Source organism: Lampris incognitus, chromosome 14 (assembly GCF_029633865.1).
Source record: "Lampris incognitus isolate fLamInc1 chromosome 14, fLamInc1.hap2, whole genome shotgun sequence".
Classification (NCBI taxonomy): Eukaryota; Metazoa; Chordata; class Actinopteri; order Lampriformes; family Lampridae; genus Lampris; species Lampris incognitus.
In genome coordinates this window covers 7,664,658-7,685,144 of record NC_079224.1, presented here as the reverse complement: position 1 = coordinate 7,685,144, position 20,487 = coordinate 7,664,658, and the positions used below count along the sequence as shown (strand labels likewise).

Genomic DNA, 20,487 nt, shown 5'->3' with positions numbered 1-20,487 from the left:
AACTAGCTATCTAGCAGGATGAGGCGCTTTTAAGGGTGTAGTGATATAACGCCATGTGGATCCACTGGAACTACACTAGGTGTTGTGTACTACCCGGACTGTTATTATGGTTACACCACTACCGTGTATGGTTACTACGTCTGCCTACCGAGCCACGATTAAACCTGAGTTCTATAACCCAGTGTGGTCATTGATCCTCGACCAATACTACCCCAAGTATTACTTCAAAGGGAGGCTTTTAGCAGTCTGGTGAACAGACTCTTAACCTCAACAGCGTGAGGGAGGACTCTTCCGTGAATTCTCATCCAGTCGAGTCAATTTTATTTGTACAGCCCAACGTCACAAATGACACATTTGCCTCAAGGGGCCTCACGGTAACGCGACATCCTGTCCTTAGAACCTCTCGTCGGATCAACAAGAGAAACCAGACCTGAGGGTTCTCAACCAACCTCTGGGTATTCTCAGTCGTAATTAATGTAGTACAGCCCAAGCCATACGTTGCATACAAATGACGTACGAAACATGTCACGAGTAGTGTTCAATTCTAAGGCGAGCGAGAACATCGGAGAAGGCGATGCTGCACACAGCGCGCCCACTCTCAGGGTTTGACAAATCCGCTGGCCGGCTCACTTTCTACAGAGGGGAACATCGCACCCTTGAAATTCATTGTTGTTGTTGGGTTTTTGTAACCTTCCAGTCTGCAAAGGCAAAACGCTAGAATCCATTTTTAATACTAGAAAGACCGGGATGTCACTCCTACCTAAAACGACCACGGGCGGTAGCAAAATGACGGCAGGTTTTTAAACTCTATATCCTGCCAAGCTAAATACCCAGTTGAGATATTAATGCATTGCATATGTTAGTGTGTCTGTTATGAAACTAGCTGACACCAAATTTAACATTTTAACAACTTTAATACTATTTTTCAAACCATTTAAAATGGCCGCCGTCCAAGGCCTGTAAATACTGCAGCGCCTCGGTGGTAGTCATGGTGCGCCTGTAACCAGACACGTTGGACATGATCAGAAATCAAGTTTAGACTGTTTCTCCCCACTGGAGGACGCTAGTGTGTTTCTAGGCCAGAGCAACGAACTTCACGAAGGAAATGACGCCACCAACACCCGTCGTAAATAGTGACATGATGTGCACGATGACGCGCGGTCATTTTGACCGCTCATTGTCGCTCTAGGTAGATCTTATAACTTTTTTTTTATATGAAAAACCAATTTTAAAGCAAATATATGCAATTTTAGGAGCATCCAGGGAGCGGCACGTCTGTATCTTTCCCCCCCCCCCCCCCCACAATAGTTATTAAACTTTGAAAACCCAAGACGGTCTTAATGACCGTCTTGGTCGTTCTAGTGTTCTGTTCATTTTACTGCCATTATCAGTGACGCAAGACAGACAGCACTGCTGCTGTGTCTGCCTGATGTCAGACATAGAGTGTATAGTTATTGTCCAGCTGACCTATTCCGGTCATCCGGCACAGGGACTACCTGTCTTGTCCTCTCTCTCTCTCTCTCACACACACACACACACACACACACACACACACACACACAAACACACAAACACAGAGCAACCATATCCCTCACTGACATTTGTTGTGCGTACCACAGGCGACATATGCTCACACAGGTTCGTCCATGTCCTGTCTTGCACTCGGCTGGACGCCAGCAGGCACCTGGCCACAGACCGTCCAAAAGCTAGGTCTGTCCAAATTCGATGAGTCGGCGCTAGACTTTCGTCTTTCTCCGTGTGATTACGTCGTAATCTCATTGACCCAAATAGTCTGCGCCTCCTGCCGAGGAGATAGGAAGATTAGCATAATTTGGGAATGTGAGCCCTTGCAGAGGAAGTGATGGATGAGGGTGCGAGGAGGTCAGATGTGTCTTTCGGTGTGCAGCGAGGGCTGCGTCACTTGTCAGAGAGCTAATCGAGGCTCCATTAATGTCTCTGATAGAACGACTTGTTTTTATTGGCATGGCTCAAGACCGGTTTGTGTTGCAAGGCCGAGGGACACGGCAAGGCTGCCTGGGTCAGAGCTATGGGCTCAGGTGTGAACCTGGACTTGGGTAGGCTGGGGAGATGGAGATCCGGGTATATTTTTGAGTGTGTATACGGGAATGTCCGAGGGACACGTTCTGCGTCTTAAAGCGCGTCTTGTGTCGCTGTGGCCCAGAGGGGCCACGCTGTTGAGTCGGGTGTCTGCGCGAGTCAGAGCTAGCGAGTATTGGGTCGATCGTGCCACTTTAATGTGACACTGCCACAGCAAAAACAGTAAAGACTAAGCTGACCAACCACCTAATGATAGTAAGCTGATTAGGAGGGCAGGTAAAAGTGAAGGTAGAGGTAAATCATTGACACAGATAAGCATAGCTTACCAGTTAATACGTTTTAGAATTTATGTAAGGAAAAAAAAACGTCTCGTCGGTCAATCAAATCGAATTCATATGACATGTTGTACATAGAAATGCAATGTAAAGCAGTGCTGAAAGTAAGGAGAAAGACAGGCATCTGCCTGTACATACGTCTTATTTCCATTAGTAGTCTTGGGCCACAGTCAATCCACTGCACCATGCCAGCATGGAGCTGCGAGCACAGTTCTCATTTGTGTTTCCATTTGTGTTGGAGCTGAACTCAGGACTAGAACTCAGGACTAGGACGCAGGACTAGGACGCAGGACTAGGATGCACATGCACCGCCGCTGCCACCATCTCCTCCACTGACCAATACATGGATTCTTACATTTTTGTTTTATTTTGTTTTTCTGATCGAAAAAGAAAAACACGGGGCGTCCGGGTGGCGTGGCGTTCTACTCCGTTGCCTACCAACAACGGGGATCGTCGGTTCGAATCCCCGCATTACCTCCGGCTTGGTTGGGCGTCCCTACAGACACAATTGGCCGTGTCTGCGGGTGGGGAGCCAGATGTGGGTGTGTGTCCTGGTCGCTGCACTAGCGCCTCCTCTGGTCGGTCGGGGCACCTGTTTGGGGGGGGGTGGTAGCGTGATCCTCCCGTGTGCTACGTCCCCCTGGTGAAACTCCTCAAAGTCAGGTGAAAAGAAGCGGCTGGTGACTCCACATGTATGGGAGGAGGCATGTGGTAGTCTGCAGCCCCCCTCGGATCGGCAGAGGAGGTGGAGCAGCGAACAGAACGGCTCGGAAGAGTGGGGTAATTGGCCGGATACATCTGAGGAGAAAAAGGGGGCAGGAATTAAAAAAATAAATAAATACAATAAAAAGTAAAGGACCTAAAAATGCCCACACGTAGCGGCTTGGGCCTTGTTCAGGGCAGAAGAAGGCCCAAGCATATGCCTTCTTCAAGGCATATGCTTGGGCCTTGGTCCTTTATGGATATGTCCAAGTTTCAATAAAGACATTTTTTAATTACACGGAGTGCCTTGGTCAGAGAGATTTGTTCTCTTTTTCTCATCTGAAATTTCAACGATGGTTTTGTGTATGTGCAATCAGTACTGATGAGTATTAGTCGATTAAAGTAACAAAGTCCTGACTGTGTACTATGTTGATGGAGAAATTGGTGTCCTCCTGCTCAGTCTGTCCCACAGTGCCAATAGGAACCAGCATGCATTGAACACACGCTTATGCTTGTCTATCGTCATCCACAAAATCCTCTGCACTAGTGTTGTGGTATGTCATACCCACCACTGGAAATGTTTCTTAGCTGGGACAAAGAGGGTGTGTTGCAGAGTATTACAAATCCCGCTAGGCTGCAGTTTTTCCAACTGCCAAATGATGTCCCGATACGTCACTTGGAGGACAGAAAAAAAAACTTGGTTTCACTGCAGCTCATGGGATGCAGAAACTATTGGGAACAACTTGCATGTGTTTTCCATGTGCTATTCCTGTTGAGGACGGCCAGAGGTAAGGTTGAGAATTAGCAAAGCGCTTGTTTTAGCAGGTGCTTGGTTGATCTTGGGACCAGGTGATGTAAGCATAGCAGAATAAACATAGCTGTTGATAATAACATTAATGATGGCTCTGATCGATTTAGGTGTGGTGATGAGAAAGCATCGATCAAGCTATGGACTGTTGTAATTGCCATACCTAAATCAAAATCCGTTATTAATGTTATTAAGACCCCTGCGAGAATCGCCACCTTCACGTGGTGGAGGGGTTTAGGTGTCCTGGTGATCCTGGGAGCTGTGTTGTCAGGGGCAATAGCTCCTGGTAAGGCAAATTGGTCCCAGGGGAGGGGCCAGACTAAGAGCGATTCCCAAGAAACCCAATGAAAGTACACTAGCAGAGCTACAGCACCTCACCTGGAAAAGGGAAACAAAGGCCCCCTCCTGCAGCCAGACCTGGCAAGGGACCTTGCTGGTGAGCATCTGGTGGCCAGGCCTTGGCCCATGGGGCCCAGTCGGGCCCAGCTCGAAAAAACAACATGGAGCTCCCACCCCCGTGGACCCACAACACACAGGGATGAGCACTGGGATAGGGTGCAATGCAGGCCGGGTGGCAGGCAAAGGCAGGAACCGGGGTGTGCTGACTTTCAGCATCACAGACTGGTCCTCGGGACGTGGAATGTCACCTCTCTGGCAGGGAAGGAGCCTGAGCTGGTGCGGGAGGTGGAGCAGTACCAACTAGATATAGGTGGGCTCACCTCCACATATAGCATGGGCTCTGTTACCAAACTCCTGGAGAGGGGCTGGGCTCTCTACTTTTCTGGAGCTGGCCAAGGTGACAGGGACAGGGCAGGTGTGGGGATACTCACAAGTCCCTGGTTGAGTGCTGTCGTGTTGAGTTCTCCCCGGGGAACGAGAGGGTCACCTCTATAGCGGAAAAGTGCAGGTATGCTCCTCGTTGGCGTTGTGATGTGTGCACTGGTAAACCCTTGGGTATCAATCTGGAAATTCTATAGTGAATAAAAGATACTAAAAGATATTGCTTTTATTGTGTTTCTACAATAGAAATGATATGTATTTCAATTGTATTTTAGAAAATACCGAAAAATAAAAACAGATTTTCGTGGGGTTCTATAAAAATGAAGGTAGGCCTCCAGGAGTTGTACAACAGTGTGGGTAATGTAGTCCGTTGGTTTGACATTTAGTGAGGGCTCACTGAAATTGAATTTTTATAGACGACAACAGAACAAAGAACCTTTGAGAGACCTTTGAGAGATTGAGCCAGCAGGAGAATTCGGATGGGGCATAGACGCTATACATACCCGGAGCTTATGAGAAAGTAGCAGTACGCAAGAAAATGTCCCAGTACTCTTATGAGCAAAACATTGAAGTGCTGGTATGGCATACTGGTGAATACTGGAGGACTGGCCCACTTCAAGCACTGGTTAAAGGCCCTGAGCAGCCATGCAAAATAACTTGTCATGTTTGAATGTTGGAATAATATTGCTAGGCAAATGTTGAGTTGGCCTATTGTGCAAAATGAATTTTAACTTTTCCTCTTTAGCCAACTCTTTTCTGTATTTTGATATGCCATACTCCTCCGGGTGCTCCGGTTTCCTCCCACAGTCCAAAAGACATGTCAGTCAGGTGAATCGGCTGGACTAAATTGTCCCTAGGTGTGGAAGTGTGTGTGTGTGTGTGTGTGTGTGTCGGCCCTGTGATGGACTGGCGACCTGTCCAGGGTGTCTCCCAGCCTGCCACCCAATGGCTGCTGGGACAGGCTCCAGCATCCTGGGATAATTGGCTTGGATAATGGATGGATGGATGGACGTGCCATACTGCATACACTGTATAAGGGTGCAATACACAGAAGCCTGAATCCAGTCTTTATAATCCAGTCTTGATTCTTTATTCTCTCCAGTGTTCCTAAACAAATTATTGCATCAGTTTGGTAAATGTTAAATATTACAACTAATACAGTATTTAATAGTATTTAACATTCTCCCTCCAAATGTTTATCAGTCACAGATGGCTGCACACTGAAATGTTCGGCGCTGATTGAATCCATTGCCTATCATTATGTTGACATCTGCGAGATGACAAAATGGCATTTAGCAGCTCCCCCTCCGAAGACACGGCACTCTGTCACATTATGAAACATCCAGCCCACATGAAGACAGCAGGATGCCTTCACTGTGAGCGCCGCAGACACGCAAGCAGTTTTGGCCAGTTATGTCTCGATGACTAATCCACTCCCCGCTGTCTGTTGTTACACAGAACTAAGGGCAATTTTGCTCCAGGAGAAAATCTGTTCTGGTCAGATTTATAATGAGTTGTCTCTCCGAACAACAGCATTGACCTAAGATACCCGAGTGGTCATCATCATTTTTCCTTCAGGCTTGTGGTTAAAAAGGTAGTGAACTTTTGAGTTTAAAACACATTGGTATGATCCTAGGATCCTAAATCCTAGGATCCTAGATCCTAGGAGCTGGAGGTGGCAGAGTTGAAGATGATAAGATTTTAATTGGGAGTGACGAAGAAGGACAGGATTAGGAACGAGTATATTAGAGGGACAGCTCAGGTTGGACGGTTTGGAGACAAAGCAAGAGAGGCAAGATTGAAATGGTTTGGACATGTGTGGAGGAGAGATGCTGGGTATATTGGGAGAAGGATGCTGAATATGGAGCTGCCAGGGAAGAGGAGAAGAGGAAGGCCAAAGAGGAGGTTTATGGATGTGGTGAGGGAGGACATGCAGGTGGCTGGTGTGACAGAGGAAGATGCAGAGGCCAGGAAGAGATGGAAACGGATGATCTGTTGTGGCGCCCCCTAACGGGAGCAGCCGAAAGTAGTAGTAGTAGTAGTAGTAGTAGTAGTAGTAGTAGCAGTAGCAGTAGTAGTAGTAGAAATAGTAGGTATGATCCTAGAGTGACAGAACCAATTGCCCTGGGGACAAACTCGACAAAAAAAAAAGAAGAAGACTGCATCACACAGCAGCTTTGAGGGAGAAAGTCTACACTTTTTCTTATTTCTAAGGGCACATTGCAATCACCCCCTTGGTTCTGCCGACATAACATGAGGGCATCAAAGACGTCAAGACCCATGTAATGGAGGTGACACATGTGGGGTCTGGTGCATCACACCAATAAAATGTGAGTCAAGTAGAAGGTGGTACCCCAGTGTTAGCCAAATAAAGTCTCTGGTTAGACTTGTGAGAAGCTGGGACGAGACATTCTACTACAACACTGACATCTTCAGTGTAACCCACAACACCATCACCATCCTTTACCTCTACACCCCTTTATATCCTTTATACATGCACACTGCATCACTTTCCGATACAGCTACTTCCCTTTTTATCCTTTCTCTAAATGTGAGTAGCCAAAGACAAGCTAAAGTATAGCACTTTCTTGTCCTCTATGCTAGTTCATAATGAAACATGCTAAATAATGACAATAATAATGATTACAAGCTCAATGATGCTTATAATGACAAGTTTCGACATCAAAGTCTATCAACCCAATTATCAAGTCAAGTTTTTTATAGCTCTAAATCCTGGTTATGTCAGAACTTTATATTCACACAGTGAAAAGCAGGTAGGTACAGAGAATGACAATAGATGACATCATCTGTGCTAAGACCTTTGAATGTGATGAGGAAAACTCCATAGGACAAAATAACGTCTTCAGGAAAAGAAATGTGAGAAACCTCAGGAAGTGCATTAGAGGCGGGGGATCCCTCTGCTGGGATGGATAGCCATGCAATAGGTGCCGAGTGGTTAAGAGATGGACAGTTCTATAACTGGTACATAAATAAAAAAACAAATGACTGCACTTTGCAATAACAAAATAAGTCATAAAGAAAAAGTGGAAGACTAAGTAGTATGCCACGCGGCATCACCAAGCGAGTGCCACAGAGTCATGGAAAAGAGACTAGAGCTGTCGTCCACACAGCATGTGGACCAGACACATCATGAGCACAGACAGAGAGCAGCCCAAAGTCAGAATGATGTAGAACCGCAACTGTCACATATGGTGAGGAAGCAGCCAAGAGTCTACTGAGAGGTCAGGGCCCGGGTCAATGGGACCAGAGGATATGGGGCAGACAGAAGCTTCATGCCCCCCAATGAACAACACAAACTCTATCCCTGAAAAGAGAGAATAAAGGAGAGAGAGAGAGAGAGAGAGAGAGAGAGAGAGAGAGAGGGAGAGAGAGAGAGCACAGACACATGATACGCAGACTCACATGCTCACAAATAAACAGATAATAGGTAAAAAGGTGCAAAAAGCTTCCAGGAAGGTGGGTGGTATTCCCCTTAGTAGGACCTACAGCTTAATGCTAACTACAAACCCCAATTCCAATGAAGTTGGGACGTTGTGTAAAACGTGAATAAAAACAGAATACAATGATTTACAAATCCTTTTCGACCTATATTCAATTGAATACACTACAAAGACAAGATGTTTAATGTTCAAACTGATAAACTTTATGGTTTTTTGCAAATATTCACTCATTTTGAATTTGATGCCTGCAACACGTTCCAAAGAAGCTGGGACAGGGGCAACAAAAGACTGGGAAAGTTGAGGAATGCTCAACAAACACCTGTTTGGAACATTCCACAGGTGAACAGGTTAATTGGAAACAGGTGAGTGTCATGATTGGGTATAAAAGGAGCATCCCCCAAAAGGCTCAGTCGTTCACAAGCAAGGATGGGGCGAGGTTCACCACTTTGTGAACAACTGCGTGAGCAAATAGTCCAACAGTTTAAGAACAACGTTTCTCAACGTACAACTGCAAGGAATTTAGGGATTTCATCATCTCCAGTCCATAATATCATCACAAGAGTCAGAGAATCCGGAGAAATCTCTGCACGTAAGCGGCAAGGCCGAAAACCAACACTGAATGCTTATGACCTTCGACCCCTCAGGCGGCACTGCATTAAAAACCGACATCATTGTGTAAAGGATATGACCACGTGGGCTCAGGAACACTTGGGAAAACCATCGTCAGTTAACACAGTTCATCACTACATCTACAAGTGCAAGTTAAAACTCTACCATGCAAAGCCAAAGCCACGTATCAACACCACCCAGAAACGCCACCGGCTTCTCTGGGCCCGAGCTCATCTGAGATGGACTTACGCAAAGTGGAAAAGTGTGCTGTGGTCTGACGAGTCCACATTTCAAATTGCTTTTGGAAATCATGGACGTCGTGTCCTCCGGGCTAAAGAGGAAAAGGACCATCCAGATTGTTATCGGCACAAAGTCCAAAAGCCAGCATCTGTGATGGTATGGGGGGTGTTAGTGCCCATGGCATCATGGGTAACTTGCACATCTGTGAAGGCACCATTAATGCTGAAAGGTACATACAGGTTTTGGAGCAACATATGCTGCCATCCAAGCGACGTCTTTTTCAGGGACGTCCCTGCTTATTTCAGCAAGACAATGCCAAGCCACATTCTGCATGTGTTACAACAGCGTGGCTTCGTCGTAAGAGAGTGCGGGTACTGGACTGGCCTGCCTGCAGTCCAGACCTGTCCCCCATTGAACATGTGTGGCGCATTATGAAGCGCAAAATACAACAACGGAGACCCCGGACTGTTAAACAACTGAAGTCGTACATCAAGCAAGAATGGGAAAGAATTCCACCTACAAAGCTTCAACAATTAGTGTCCTCAGTTCCCAAACGCTTATTGAGTGTTGTTAAAAGGAAAGGTGATGTAACACAGTGGTAAACATGCCCCTGTCCCAGCTTCTTTGGAGCGTGTTGCAGGCATCAAATTCAAAATGAGTGAATATTTGCAAAAAAAACAATAAAGTTTATCAGTTTGAACATTAAATATCTTGTCTTTGTAGTGTATTCAATTGAATATAGGTCGAAAAGGATTTGCAAATCATTGTATTCTGTTTTTATTCACGTTTTACACAACGTCCCAACTTCATTGGAATTGGGGTTTGTAGAAAGGTTAAGCTAACCTCTCATTGAGACTGAGACCTCCCAAGGGGACAATGTTAAGGTCAAGCATCAACAATGCAGACCAACTCAGAGGTAACTATATGTCAAATGGCACTGAGAATAAGCAGGTTCACAGTTTCGATTTGAAGGGAACTACAGATTTAGCCTCTCAGATGTCAGCACTATTCCATAGAAAATGGGTGCAGTGAGAAAATGCTCTGCTACCTGCTGAGATATTTTTATCTCTGTGAATAGAGAGGAGGTCTGCTGCGTGGCCCAGGAGGGTACACAAGGCTTTATAAGGTTTCACAGGTGTATTATATTTTTGCAGTCATACTTTAAAGTTGGCTCTACCATGGGCAGGGAGGCAGTGATGGGAGACTATCGTGAGTATAATATGGTCAAACTTTCTAGTTTTATTCAAATGTCTAACAGCGGTACCATTTTGGGGGTTCTTGATGCTAGTACGCAGCAGACCAGAGAAAAGGACATTGCGATAATCTAGATTAGAAGTAACAAACACATAAATGAGGGTCTCGGCCTCAGCCACTAGGTGGAAGATCAGATTTTAGCAATGTTTTGGGGGTGGAAAAACAGTCTTATTGAGTTCTTAAATGTGTGGTTTAAAAGACGGACTCTGATCCAAAGCAACACCCAGATTTTTCACCTAGAAATTCTAGGAAATCATACAGGATTTGCTGATGCCTGTCTCTCATTGACTTAATGACCAGTGCCTTTGTTTTGTTGGCGTTAAGAACTAAGATGTTGGAGGACATCTCGTATTTAACTGCAGACAAGCACATCTTCCAAATTGCTAAATTGAGATTGATTATTCAATACAACTGAGTGTCGTCTGCATAGCAATTTCCATTTCTATGTGGCTTGTTATGGTGAACCCTATGCTAATGGAGTCTCATATTACTGGAGTCAGGCTGGGGGCAGGCCAGTCAGTAGGACTATTGAGCAAATTGACAAACCCTACCCAAAAGCCCTCTGAAACAACCGAATAGATAAGCTTGTTGGAGAATCAAAATACATCTTAAAATGACCAATATTTACGTCCACAAAAAACAGCCACAATGCTCTTCAGCTACCATGTGAAGGAGGCAGTCTTTTCCTCTCGTAAACTGTCATGATAAATGTAGATTAGTAGCAACGGTAACTACAGTTACTGTGGCTAAATTTGTACAGCGTTCATGTTTAGGGTTAAGGCTTGGTTGTGGTTAAATGTAATTGCTGGTAAACTTTAGGGTTAGGTAGATCATAACTTTAGGGTTAGGATTAGGTAGTGGTTAAGTTTCAGGTTAACGTTAGGTAGTTGTAACTCAAAGGTTAAGCACAGAAAGTTGAATCAGTTCATCTGGACACAACGTTTATTGAGAGAAACGTTTCATCACCATCTAAGTGACCTCTTTAGTCTCAACTGACTGCAGGTGTCCCCACCCTTATAAACCATACAGTGACTGCAGGTGTCCCCACCCTTATAAACAATACAGTGACTGCAGGTGTCCCCACCCTTATAAACAATACAGCGACTGCAGGTGTCCCCACCCTTATAAACAATACAGTGACTGCAGGTGTCCCCACCCTTATAAACAATACAGTGACTGCAGGTGTCCCCACCCTTATAAACAATACAGTGCCTGCAGGTGTCCCCACCCTTATAAACAATACAGTGACTGCAGGTATCCCCACCCTTATAAACAGTACAGTGACATAGCGACAGAAAACAACAATCTGTTTCATATGCAAATTACTATGACCATTAACTAATTACAATGGCCATGTGTACTATTCACAGAGGATTGGGGACTCTTCGCAATCACAGCATTGTAAGATGGCGACAGATATACTATTACACCCCCCCCACACACACACACGGTTCAGAATCAGGTTTATTGGCAATGTAAGTTTGCACATATATGGAATTTGACTCCGGTTTCGTGGCTCTCACAATGTATCTTAACATAGAGTAACAACACAACACAGCAACACAATCTTCAGATAAATACACAAGGATTGACTATATACGGGTGAAATAAGAGGCAATAAAATGCAATGGTGCAGAGAATATATCAGATGCTTTCAGGGGTGGTCGTTCCCTCTTCACAGAGATGGCCTCTTTGACTCCCTGTTCAAACCAGCGTTCCTCCCTATCAAGGATGTGAATGCTATAAAAGTTGTGTCCAGATGAACTGATTCAACTGTCTGTGATTTCCTTACCTGGATTATTGAGCATTCATAAAGACACCCAAAGGTTAAGTTTAGGTAGTGGTTATGGAGTGTTTTCATTGTTTTAAACAAGGACATTGATTGTCTAACTTTGTCTAATCAAGTGGTTTGCAGGGAAAACATTTCTCATGTGCAACACTAATTTCCTTTTTTGACTATAAGGGATGCATTAGTGAGTCATTTTCAGAGACTTGAAAAATCCACCCATATGGCCTTTTTACATAGGATGACCAGTCTGGCTCTCCAGCAGGCCTGAGTGCCCTGAGCTTTCTGAGTTGCCTTTCACACCTAACGTAGTAATTGTAAGTTCCTTGAGCTGACAGACAGGTCTCTCTAATAGAGACAGTCTCAAAGATGTGCACAGCTAGCAAAAGGCGTAGCAACACGAGAAATATATTAGCAATAAGACAGAACATAAGAGCTAAGTTTGCTGTAAGTGATAAATATATCAAGTGCAGTTAACAATCAGGAGTATAGCATAGCTAAGCAACAGAAAACCAACAGCTAATACATTAAAGACCCCATGGAACGGCTAGCAGAGTGCTATTTGATTCCTCATATTTACGTTTCCTGTAAAAACTGGAAGCTAGGGAGGGAATTGTCATGGACATTGATTGGCGTTTACAGTAGCCAATAGCGCTGAAGGCACCGCAGATGGAAGGCCGTGCTGGAAGGTGGGCCGCTGAAGTAGTGTGGGTATGGCGGTGTGCGGTGGCGACTATGGACGTGCACCGGGCCCTTCTCATGGATCTCCCCAGCTGAGGCGACCCACCGGGGGGTTGCGGGTATAAGCACAACCAAAAAAACAGCGGAGACCCATAACTGCTAGCTAGCTCATAGGCCCTGTGCACCAGTCAGTACCTGGCAGAATTCATAGTCATGAAGGAGGGAAATAAAAATTCGAGAAAGCATTTCATAGGACGCACAATTAGTATACGCCCCCGAGTGCAGCATCCATCCATCCATCCATTATCCAAACCACTTACCCTGCTCTCAGGGTCGCGGGGATGCTGGAGCCTATTCCAGCAGTCATTGGGCGGCAGGCGGGGGGACACCCTGGACAGGCCGTCAGACCAACACAGGGGCAATGTTTTATTATAATTTTCCAGGATGTGATGAGCTTAAAAATACAATTAGGATACCTAAAAAAAAAAGACTTGTTTAGGCCAGGTATAGGTATAGGTATAGGTATAGGCGTCAATCAGTGCAAGACATTTGCTATTTTGATTTCATGGGGACTTTGAAGGAACAGTACTAATGAGTGATCACACAAAGGGCTGACAACTGGCTACAGACTGGAGCAGGAGCGAACGGCCAGAAGCGACGTGTGCGCGCGCATGTGTTATACAACTTCTAAAGAGGTAGTGAAGTTCATTGGGAATCTTTCCTTGGAGAGAGGGTTTAAGTTATCTGCTGTTGCTGTTTGATAGTGTCTAGAGGGTGGGATTACATCCCAGAATTTCCTCGCTCCGGCTGCTAACAACACACGGCTCCACTTTGATCCCTGCGAGAATGCTGCCGCTTCTATTTTTGAGCATTTCTGCCCGACTGCGCCGCTAGTCAGCTGGGATGTGGAGCAGGGGCCTTTCGCTGCCACGGGTCATTAATTTGAATGTTTGATTAGTTTGTGGTAAACACATTAACAAAACAGAGTGCGCTCACATTGACTTTGGCTCCGGCTTCCTAAATGTCATTTTAAACAAATTCCCTCAAGCTAATCTGATCAGGCACCCAATAATCTTGTCTCCTTAATACACTCTAGCATGCTGCTATAAATAACTTGCATTGACCCGACTCCCTTTTCTCCCCTTCTCTCTAAACAGCATCCTGTTTGCAGATATAGTAGGTTTCACCAGCCTCGCCTCCCAGTGTACGGCCCAGGAACTGGTTAAACTGCTAAACGAGCTGTTCGGGAAGTTTGACGAGCTTGCCACAGTGAGTAGTTTGACCTTCCTAAAATGTGGTGGTGGTGGGGGGGGGGGTGTCGTTCCAGTTTTGCATGACGTCACGGTGAATACCGGAGGTCCATATGATGTTTAATATGATTACCCAGCGCTTCTTTTGAAGGGGGGTTGACAAGAGCTCTTTAATCCACTCCAGATTTACCCAGGGCTAAACCAACCTTATCTCTGTTCTGGTTATCTCAATGAACTCCTTGAGGGGACCGGTGAGTTGTATTTGTCCCAATCTTACGGTTCACATGAAGAAGATTTGACAACCCCCACCCCCCCTCCCCCCATCTGTCAATATTCCATTCTTTGCGATTTAAAATCCGCTCAACTTTTGCCATGATTTTGACTGTCGGTTAATCTAGCGGGTTGTTTTTCCTCGTGTTGTCTTCATCCAGCAGTGTTGGAAATCGTGGTTCTCTCTAGACCCTCTAATGTGTTTTCATCTTGCGAGGCAGGTCAGAGTCAAGGGGCCCATCACAAATAAAGGCCTGCTGCGGCCCCGCATGTGTGTGTGTGTGTGGGGGGGGGGGGGGGTTACGTTTTGCTGACACGTCTCTGTGCTCAGCGCGAGGGGTTGAGCCCCCGAGGCCATGCAGAACACTCTGCCACCGCCTTATCGACGAGTAATCTGGCTTCTATTACTTACACTGGGCACATGCGTCTCTCAAATCCCTTAATCCGCCGGATTACAACAAACCCTTTTCTGCTTTCATAGAACATTTTCTTGATCTTAAGGCATGCTCTATTTTTAACTTGTTTGTTGACGCGCATGAAACAGAATTTTACGAGAGGAAAACGCTTCCTGTCGTTTTGGATGGAGGGGAGTATGTTTTGGATGGAGGGGAGTATGTTTTGGATGGAAGTGCGTTTTGCTTGGGTAACATTTTCAAGTTTTAGTTCAAGTTAGTGTCAAGTTTTGGAAAGCCCCAAAAAAAAAAACTTAACTTTTTCCGAACAAACTTTGACCGCTTCTTCGACTGTTGCGGATTTTCATGCGTGCGGCAGTTTCCCCTCGTCTCTCCGAAGGCAGCGTCTTACCTGGGATGCTATAAGCTGCACTAAACCAGGAGGGTGAGACGATTACATGCGATGCCGCACTTCCACAGACTCCCGTTTACAACACAAGCGCTGCCGGCAAGTCGGCACACTTTTATTGACCTATTTTACTTCGAAAGAAGACACATTTAATTCACATTATCACGCTCATATCCTGGAGTAGACCAGCCGGAGTTAGGTCACTTTTATTTCGCTCGCTGTTGATATTCGACCTGTCTCACTCTTTTAGCTACGGCGATCTAGACTGGCCTCGTCTCCTCTTGGCTGTTATCCACATGACTCGGTGTAACACAGACAGGCTGACGTCAGCCTTACATTTTGTCATGAGATGTTCTGTTCTGACCTAGCCCTGACCTAAAGCCCCACTTACTCTGATCCGCTGCGGCAGGAAGTGGCGATGCCTGTGGCTCATAGCTGTGGCCGCAACAGGGCCTAATGGCTCTCCCCATTCTTGAGGAGCGGGCGACGCCACATGTCCACTGGGCATCGTCTCATCCTACACCCCAGCACCCACCCCAGTGCCACTCCAGCACCATCCCTACACCCACCCCAGTACCATCCCAGCAGCATCCCTACACCCACCCCAGTACCACCCCAGCACCATCCCTACACCCACCCCAGTAGCATCCCAGCACCACCCCAGTGCCACCCCAGCACCAGCCCTACACCCACCCCAGTACCACCCCAGTGCCACCCCAGCACCAGCCCTACACCCACCCCAGTACCGGCCCAGCACCCACCCCAGTACCATCCCAGCACCATCCCTACACCCACCCCAGTACCATCCCAGCAGCATCCCAGCACCACCCCAGTGCCACCCCAGCACCATCCCTACACCCACCCCAGTACCATCCCTACACCCACCCCAGCACCATCCCTACACCCACCCCAGCACCATCCCTACACCCACCCCAGTACCATCCCTACACCCACCCCAGCACCATCCCTACACCCACCCCAGCACCATCCCTACACCCACCCCAGTACCATCCCAGTGCCACCCCAGCACCATCCCTACACCCACCCCAGTACCATCCCAGTGCCACCCCAGCACCATCCCTACACCCACCCCAGTACCACCCCAGTGCCACCCCAGCACCAGCCCTACACCCACCCCAGTACCGGCCCAGCACCCACCCCAGTACCATCCCAGTACCACCCCAGTGCCACCCCAGCACCAGCCCTACACCCACCCCAGTACCACCCCAGCACCCACCCCAGTACCGGCCCAGCACCCACCCCAGTACCATCCCAGCACCATCCCAGTGCCACCTGTCCACTCTTTAGACTCGTAACACCGTGGGGGAAGGGGGCCTGCAACAAGGAACGCAATGTTCTCCACTGTGAAACTGATGTAGTGGACTAATACAACCCCCCCTCCAAAAAACACACAACCCCCCCCCCCCAAAAAAACCCAAAAAAATCAAAACACTTTCTTCTCTTCTGTCTTCCTCTTCTCACACTCTTCTCTTCTCAGCAGCGGTCACCTTTACTTTCCGTCTCTTTAACCGCCCCTGCGAACATCCAATTCCTCAACTTGTGTTAAGATAAGACCACCGAATGGAAACGTGCCCTCACTCGGCCCCTCTTTACTCTCAGCACCAAGGAGCGGCGGTGACGCTCGTGAAGTCCCTCGCACGACTTCCGCTGTTCTCCGGCGTGATGCAACGACGCGTCCGCACGTCTTACTCGTGTGAAGGGAAAGTACTGAGAGGGAGGGAGAGAGCTGCTTCAGGGCTCACCATAGATGCTTTAGTTCACACTTTAAAAAATATGACAAATCAAAAACAGAAAGACCAACGAACTGATCCATGTCACACCCCTCAACTCTACAAACCTGCTCCTCTCTCGCCGACTTTCAACAAGCAGGCCAGAAGGTGAGCTGCAGATTTATTTGTTTTTGTAGAGAAACTCTGATTTACTTGGGATAGGCTGTGATAACGTTTAGTTTGTGTGTGTGTGTGTGTGTGTGTGTCTCTCCCCAGTTTCCGTGGCGGGGCCTCACAAAGCTTTTCATCCCCGTCTCTTTTCCCTCTCCTCTCTCAACGCCTCCTTGCATCACGGCTCCGCGACTCCTTCCGGCTCCTCGCTCCCTCAGACTCTTGACTGACGTGCGAGCGGCCCGCTTCCGCCCAGCCGTGTTTCCCATGCTGCCCCGGGGGCCTGTCTGCACACTTCCCCCTCTTCCACTGAGGATGACTCAGAGATGCACGATCCCGCCGCCGACCCCTTCCTCCCTTCAGCAAATGAGCGGCTGCGCCCTCCACCAGCATGCCAGCAGCTGCACGAAGTGCTGCGTTTACTCACGGTTTACTGCTGATTACCACGCAGCGCTCCATGACGCCCGCTGGTGCCGCCGGAACTCATCTGCGGACTGCCGACCGACTCTCCTCGGAGTCGCTTGGATAAAAGCATCCGCCAGACCGAGAAGAGCACGTGTAGTGTAACTGTTTATTCACATTTGCTGTTTTCAGCCGCGCCACAACACAGCCACTTTGGCGGGAGGAGCGGCACATCTGAGAATCCGAGTGACGACTCGTTTTTGATTTCTGCAGTTTTCCAGACAAAGTTATTTGGTAAAAGATTTCTCCTTCAGTACAGTTTATGCAGCGTAAGCACAAATCTTCTTCTTCTTCTTCTTGCGGCTTGTTCCCTGTTTTTCAGGGGTCGCCACAGTGGATTTCGTGGTTTCCATCGGTACCCTGTGAGGCCACAGCACCGATGGTGGCTGCATGAATACTCACAGTTTCATTGATCCAACACTGTAGGGGTAATCTAGTGGACAGACAGTCCATTCTTCCATCCATCCATCCATCCATCCATCCATCCATCCATCCATCCAGCCAGCCATCCATCCATCCATCCATCCATCCATCCATCCATCCATCCATCCATCCATCCATCCATCCATCCATCCATCCATCATCCAAACCGCTTATCCTGCTCTCAGGGCTGCGGGGATGCTGGAGCCTATCCCAGCAGTCATTGGGCGGCAGGCGGGGAGACACCCTGGACAGGCCGCCAGGCCATCACAAGGCCGACACACACACACACACACACATTCACACCTAGGGGCAATTTAGTATGGCCGAGTCACCTGACCTACAGGTCTTTGAGTCACCTGACCTACAGGTCTTTGAGTCACCTGACCTACAGGTCTTTGGACTGTGGGAGGAAACCGGAGCACCAGGAGGAAACCCACGCAGATACGGGGACAACATGCAAACTCCACACAGAGGACGACCCGGGTCGACCCATTCTTTCAAATAAATCTTTTTGGGCTCAGGCCTCCATGTTGGCGGATGTCCACCCAACACTGCTGAGGGATCCTTGAGCAAGGCATTGATCCCCCATCAACCCAAGGGAGACTGCCCTGTAGCCGATATCTCACTGTAGAAAAGGGAGAACAACAAAATATTGTATCATCAAATTATTACTGGCCCTGCTTTATCAGGGAGGGAACATGGGATGTCACTGGTCCGTGCTGATTTGACAGGAGTTGTTTGTTGTGACGACATGACTTTGTCGTCGTAAGGCTTCTCTTGCGATCTGCCTGACGTGAATGTGGACTGTAAAGCCTTTTATAGCAGTGTAATAAAGTGAGTACATGTTCTTACCCACTAGATGCCCCCTGCAATACACACTCTTTTTAGACTAAACTGGTGAAATGCTGATTGACCCTCTTCTACTACATTAGATTCTGACATTACTCAAATATGTCTCATAATTGGAAAAAAAATTATATATATATATATATATATATATATATATATATATATATATATATATATATATATATATATATATATATATATATATATATATTCCATTTAGTATTGGTGATTCAGTAAAACAGAATGACTCCCAACTACTAGTATGGCATTATTACTGCTAAACAACTACTAGTATAGCATTATTACCACTAAAACAACTACTAGTATAGCATTATTACCACTAAAACAACTACTAGTATGGCATTATTACTGCTAAACAACTACTAGTATAGCATTATTGCTGCTAAAACAACTACTAGTATAGCATTATTGCTGCTAAACAACTACTAGTATAGCATTATTACTGCTAAAACAACTACTAGTATAGCATTATTGCTGCTAAAACAACTACTAGTATAGCATTATTGCTGCTAAACAACTACTAGTATAGCATTATTACTGCTAAAACAACTACTAGTATAGCATTATTGCTGCTAAAACAACTACTAGTACGGCATGATTACTGCTAAACTAACTACTAGTACGGCATGATTACTGCTAAAACAACTACTAGTATAGCATTATTGCTGCTAAAACAACTACTAGTACGGCATGATTACTGCTAAAACAACTACTAGTATAGCATTATTACTGCTAAAACAACTACTAGTGTAGCATTATTGCTGCTAAAACAACTACTAGTACGGCATGATTACTGCTAAAGCAACTACTAGTATAGCATTATTGCTGCTAAAACAACTACTAGTATGGCATGATTACTGCTAAAGCGACTACTAGTATAGCATTATTGCTGCTAAAACAACTACTAGTACGGCATGATTACTGCTAAACCAACTACTAGTATAGCATTACTGCTAAAACAACTACCCGTATAGCAGTACTACTGCTACAACAACTACTAGTATAGCATTACTACCGCTAAAACAACTACTAGTATAGCATTATTACTGCTAAAACAACTACTGGTATGGCATTATTAACATTATTACTGCTAAAACAGACAGACGGGGTGGACAAAGGGCCAAGCGACTCTAAAATAGGTGTACAGTGGCAAACATCCATCCATACCTGCTTAATCCAATTCAGGGTTCGGGGTGGGGGGCTGGAGTCTATCAGGCATTGGGCAGAAGGCAGGGAGACACCCCAGTCCATCACCCCACACACACACACACACACACACACACTCACAATTTAGAAACTCCAGATAACCAAACACACATGCTTTTGCACTGTGGGAGCCCTGGAAGAAAAGCCATTAAAACGGCACAATGAACACACAAACTCTTTAGGGTGTCTGGGTGGCTTGGCGGTCCATTCTGTTGCCTACCAACATGGGGATCGCAGGTTCGAATCCCCATGTTACCTCCGGCTAGGTCGGGTGCCCCTACAGGCACAACTGGCCTCGTGTCTGTGGGTGGGAAGCTGGATGTGGGTATGTGTCCTGGTCGCTGCACTAGCGCCTCCTCTGGTCGGTCGGGGCACCTGTTGGGGGGGGGGGGGCTGGGGGGAATAGTGTGATCCTCCCACCTGCTACGTCCTCCTGGCGAAACTCCTCACTGTCAGGTGAAAAGAAGCGGCTGGCGACTCCACATGTATCGGAGGAGGCATGTGGTAGTCTGCAGCCCTCCCCGGATCAGCGGGGGGGCAGTGACAGGGACGGCTCGGAGAGCAGGGTAATTGGCAAAATGCAACTGGGG

The 20,487-nt window shown here is 46.8% G+C and overlaps 1 protein-coding gene across 3 annotated transcripts in view; it reads left to right on the top strand.

Moving 5' to 3' along the window:
• The window catches only part of adcy1b (adenylate cyclase 1b), a 69,625-nt gene that overhangs the window by 14,405 nt on the left and 34,733 nt on the right, over positions 1-20,487 (top strand). For all 3 annotated transcript variants that reach the window (XM_056292882.1, XM_056292880.1, XM_056292881.1), the window contains exon 4: positions 13,872-13,983. In XM_056292882.1, coding sequence (XP_056148857.1) covers positions 13,872-13,983 — 112 coding nt within the window. The remainder of the gene's footprint in view (positions 1-13,871; positions 13,984-20,487) is intronic.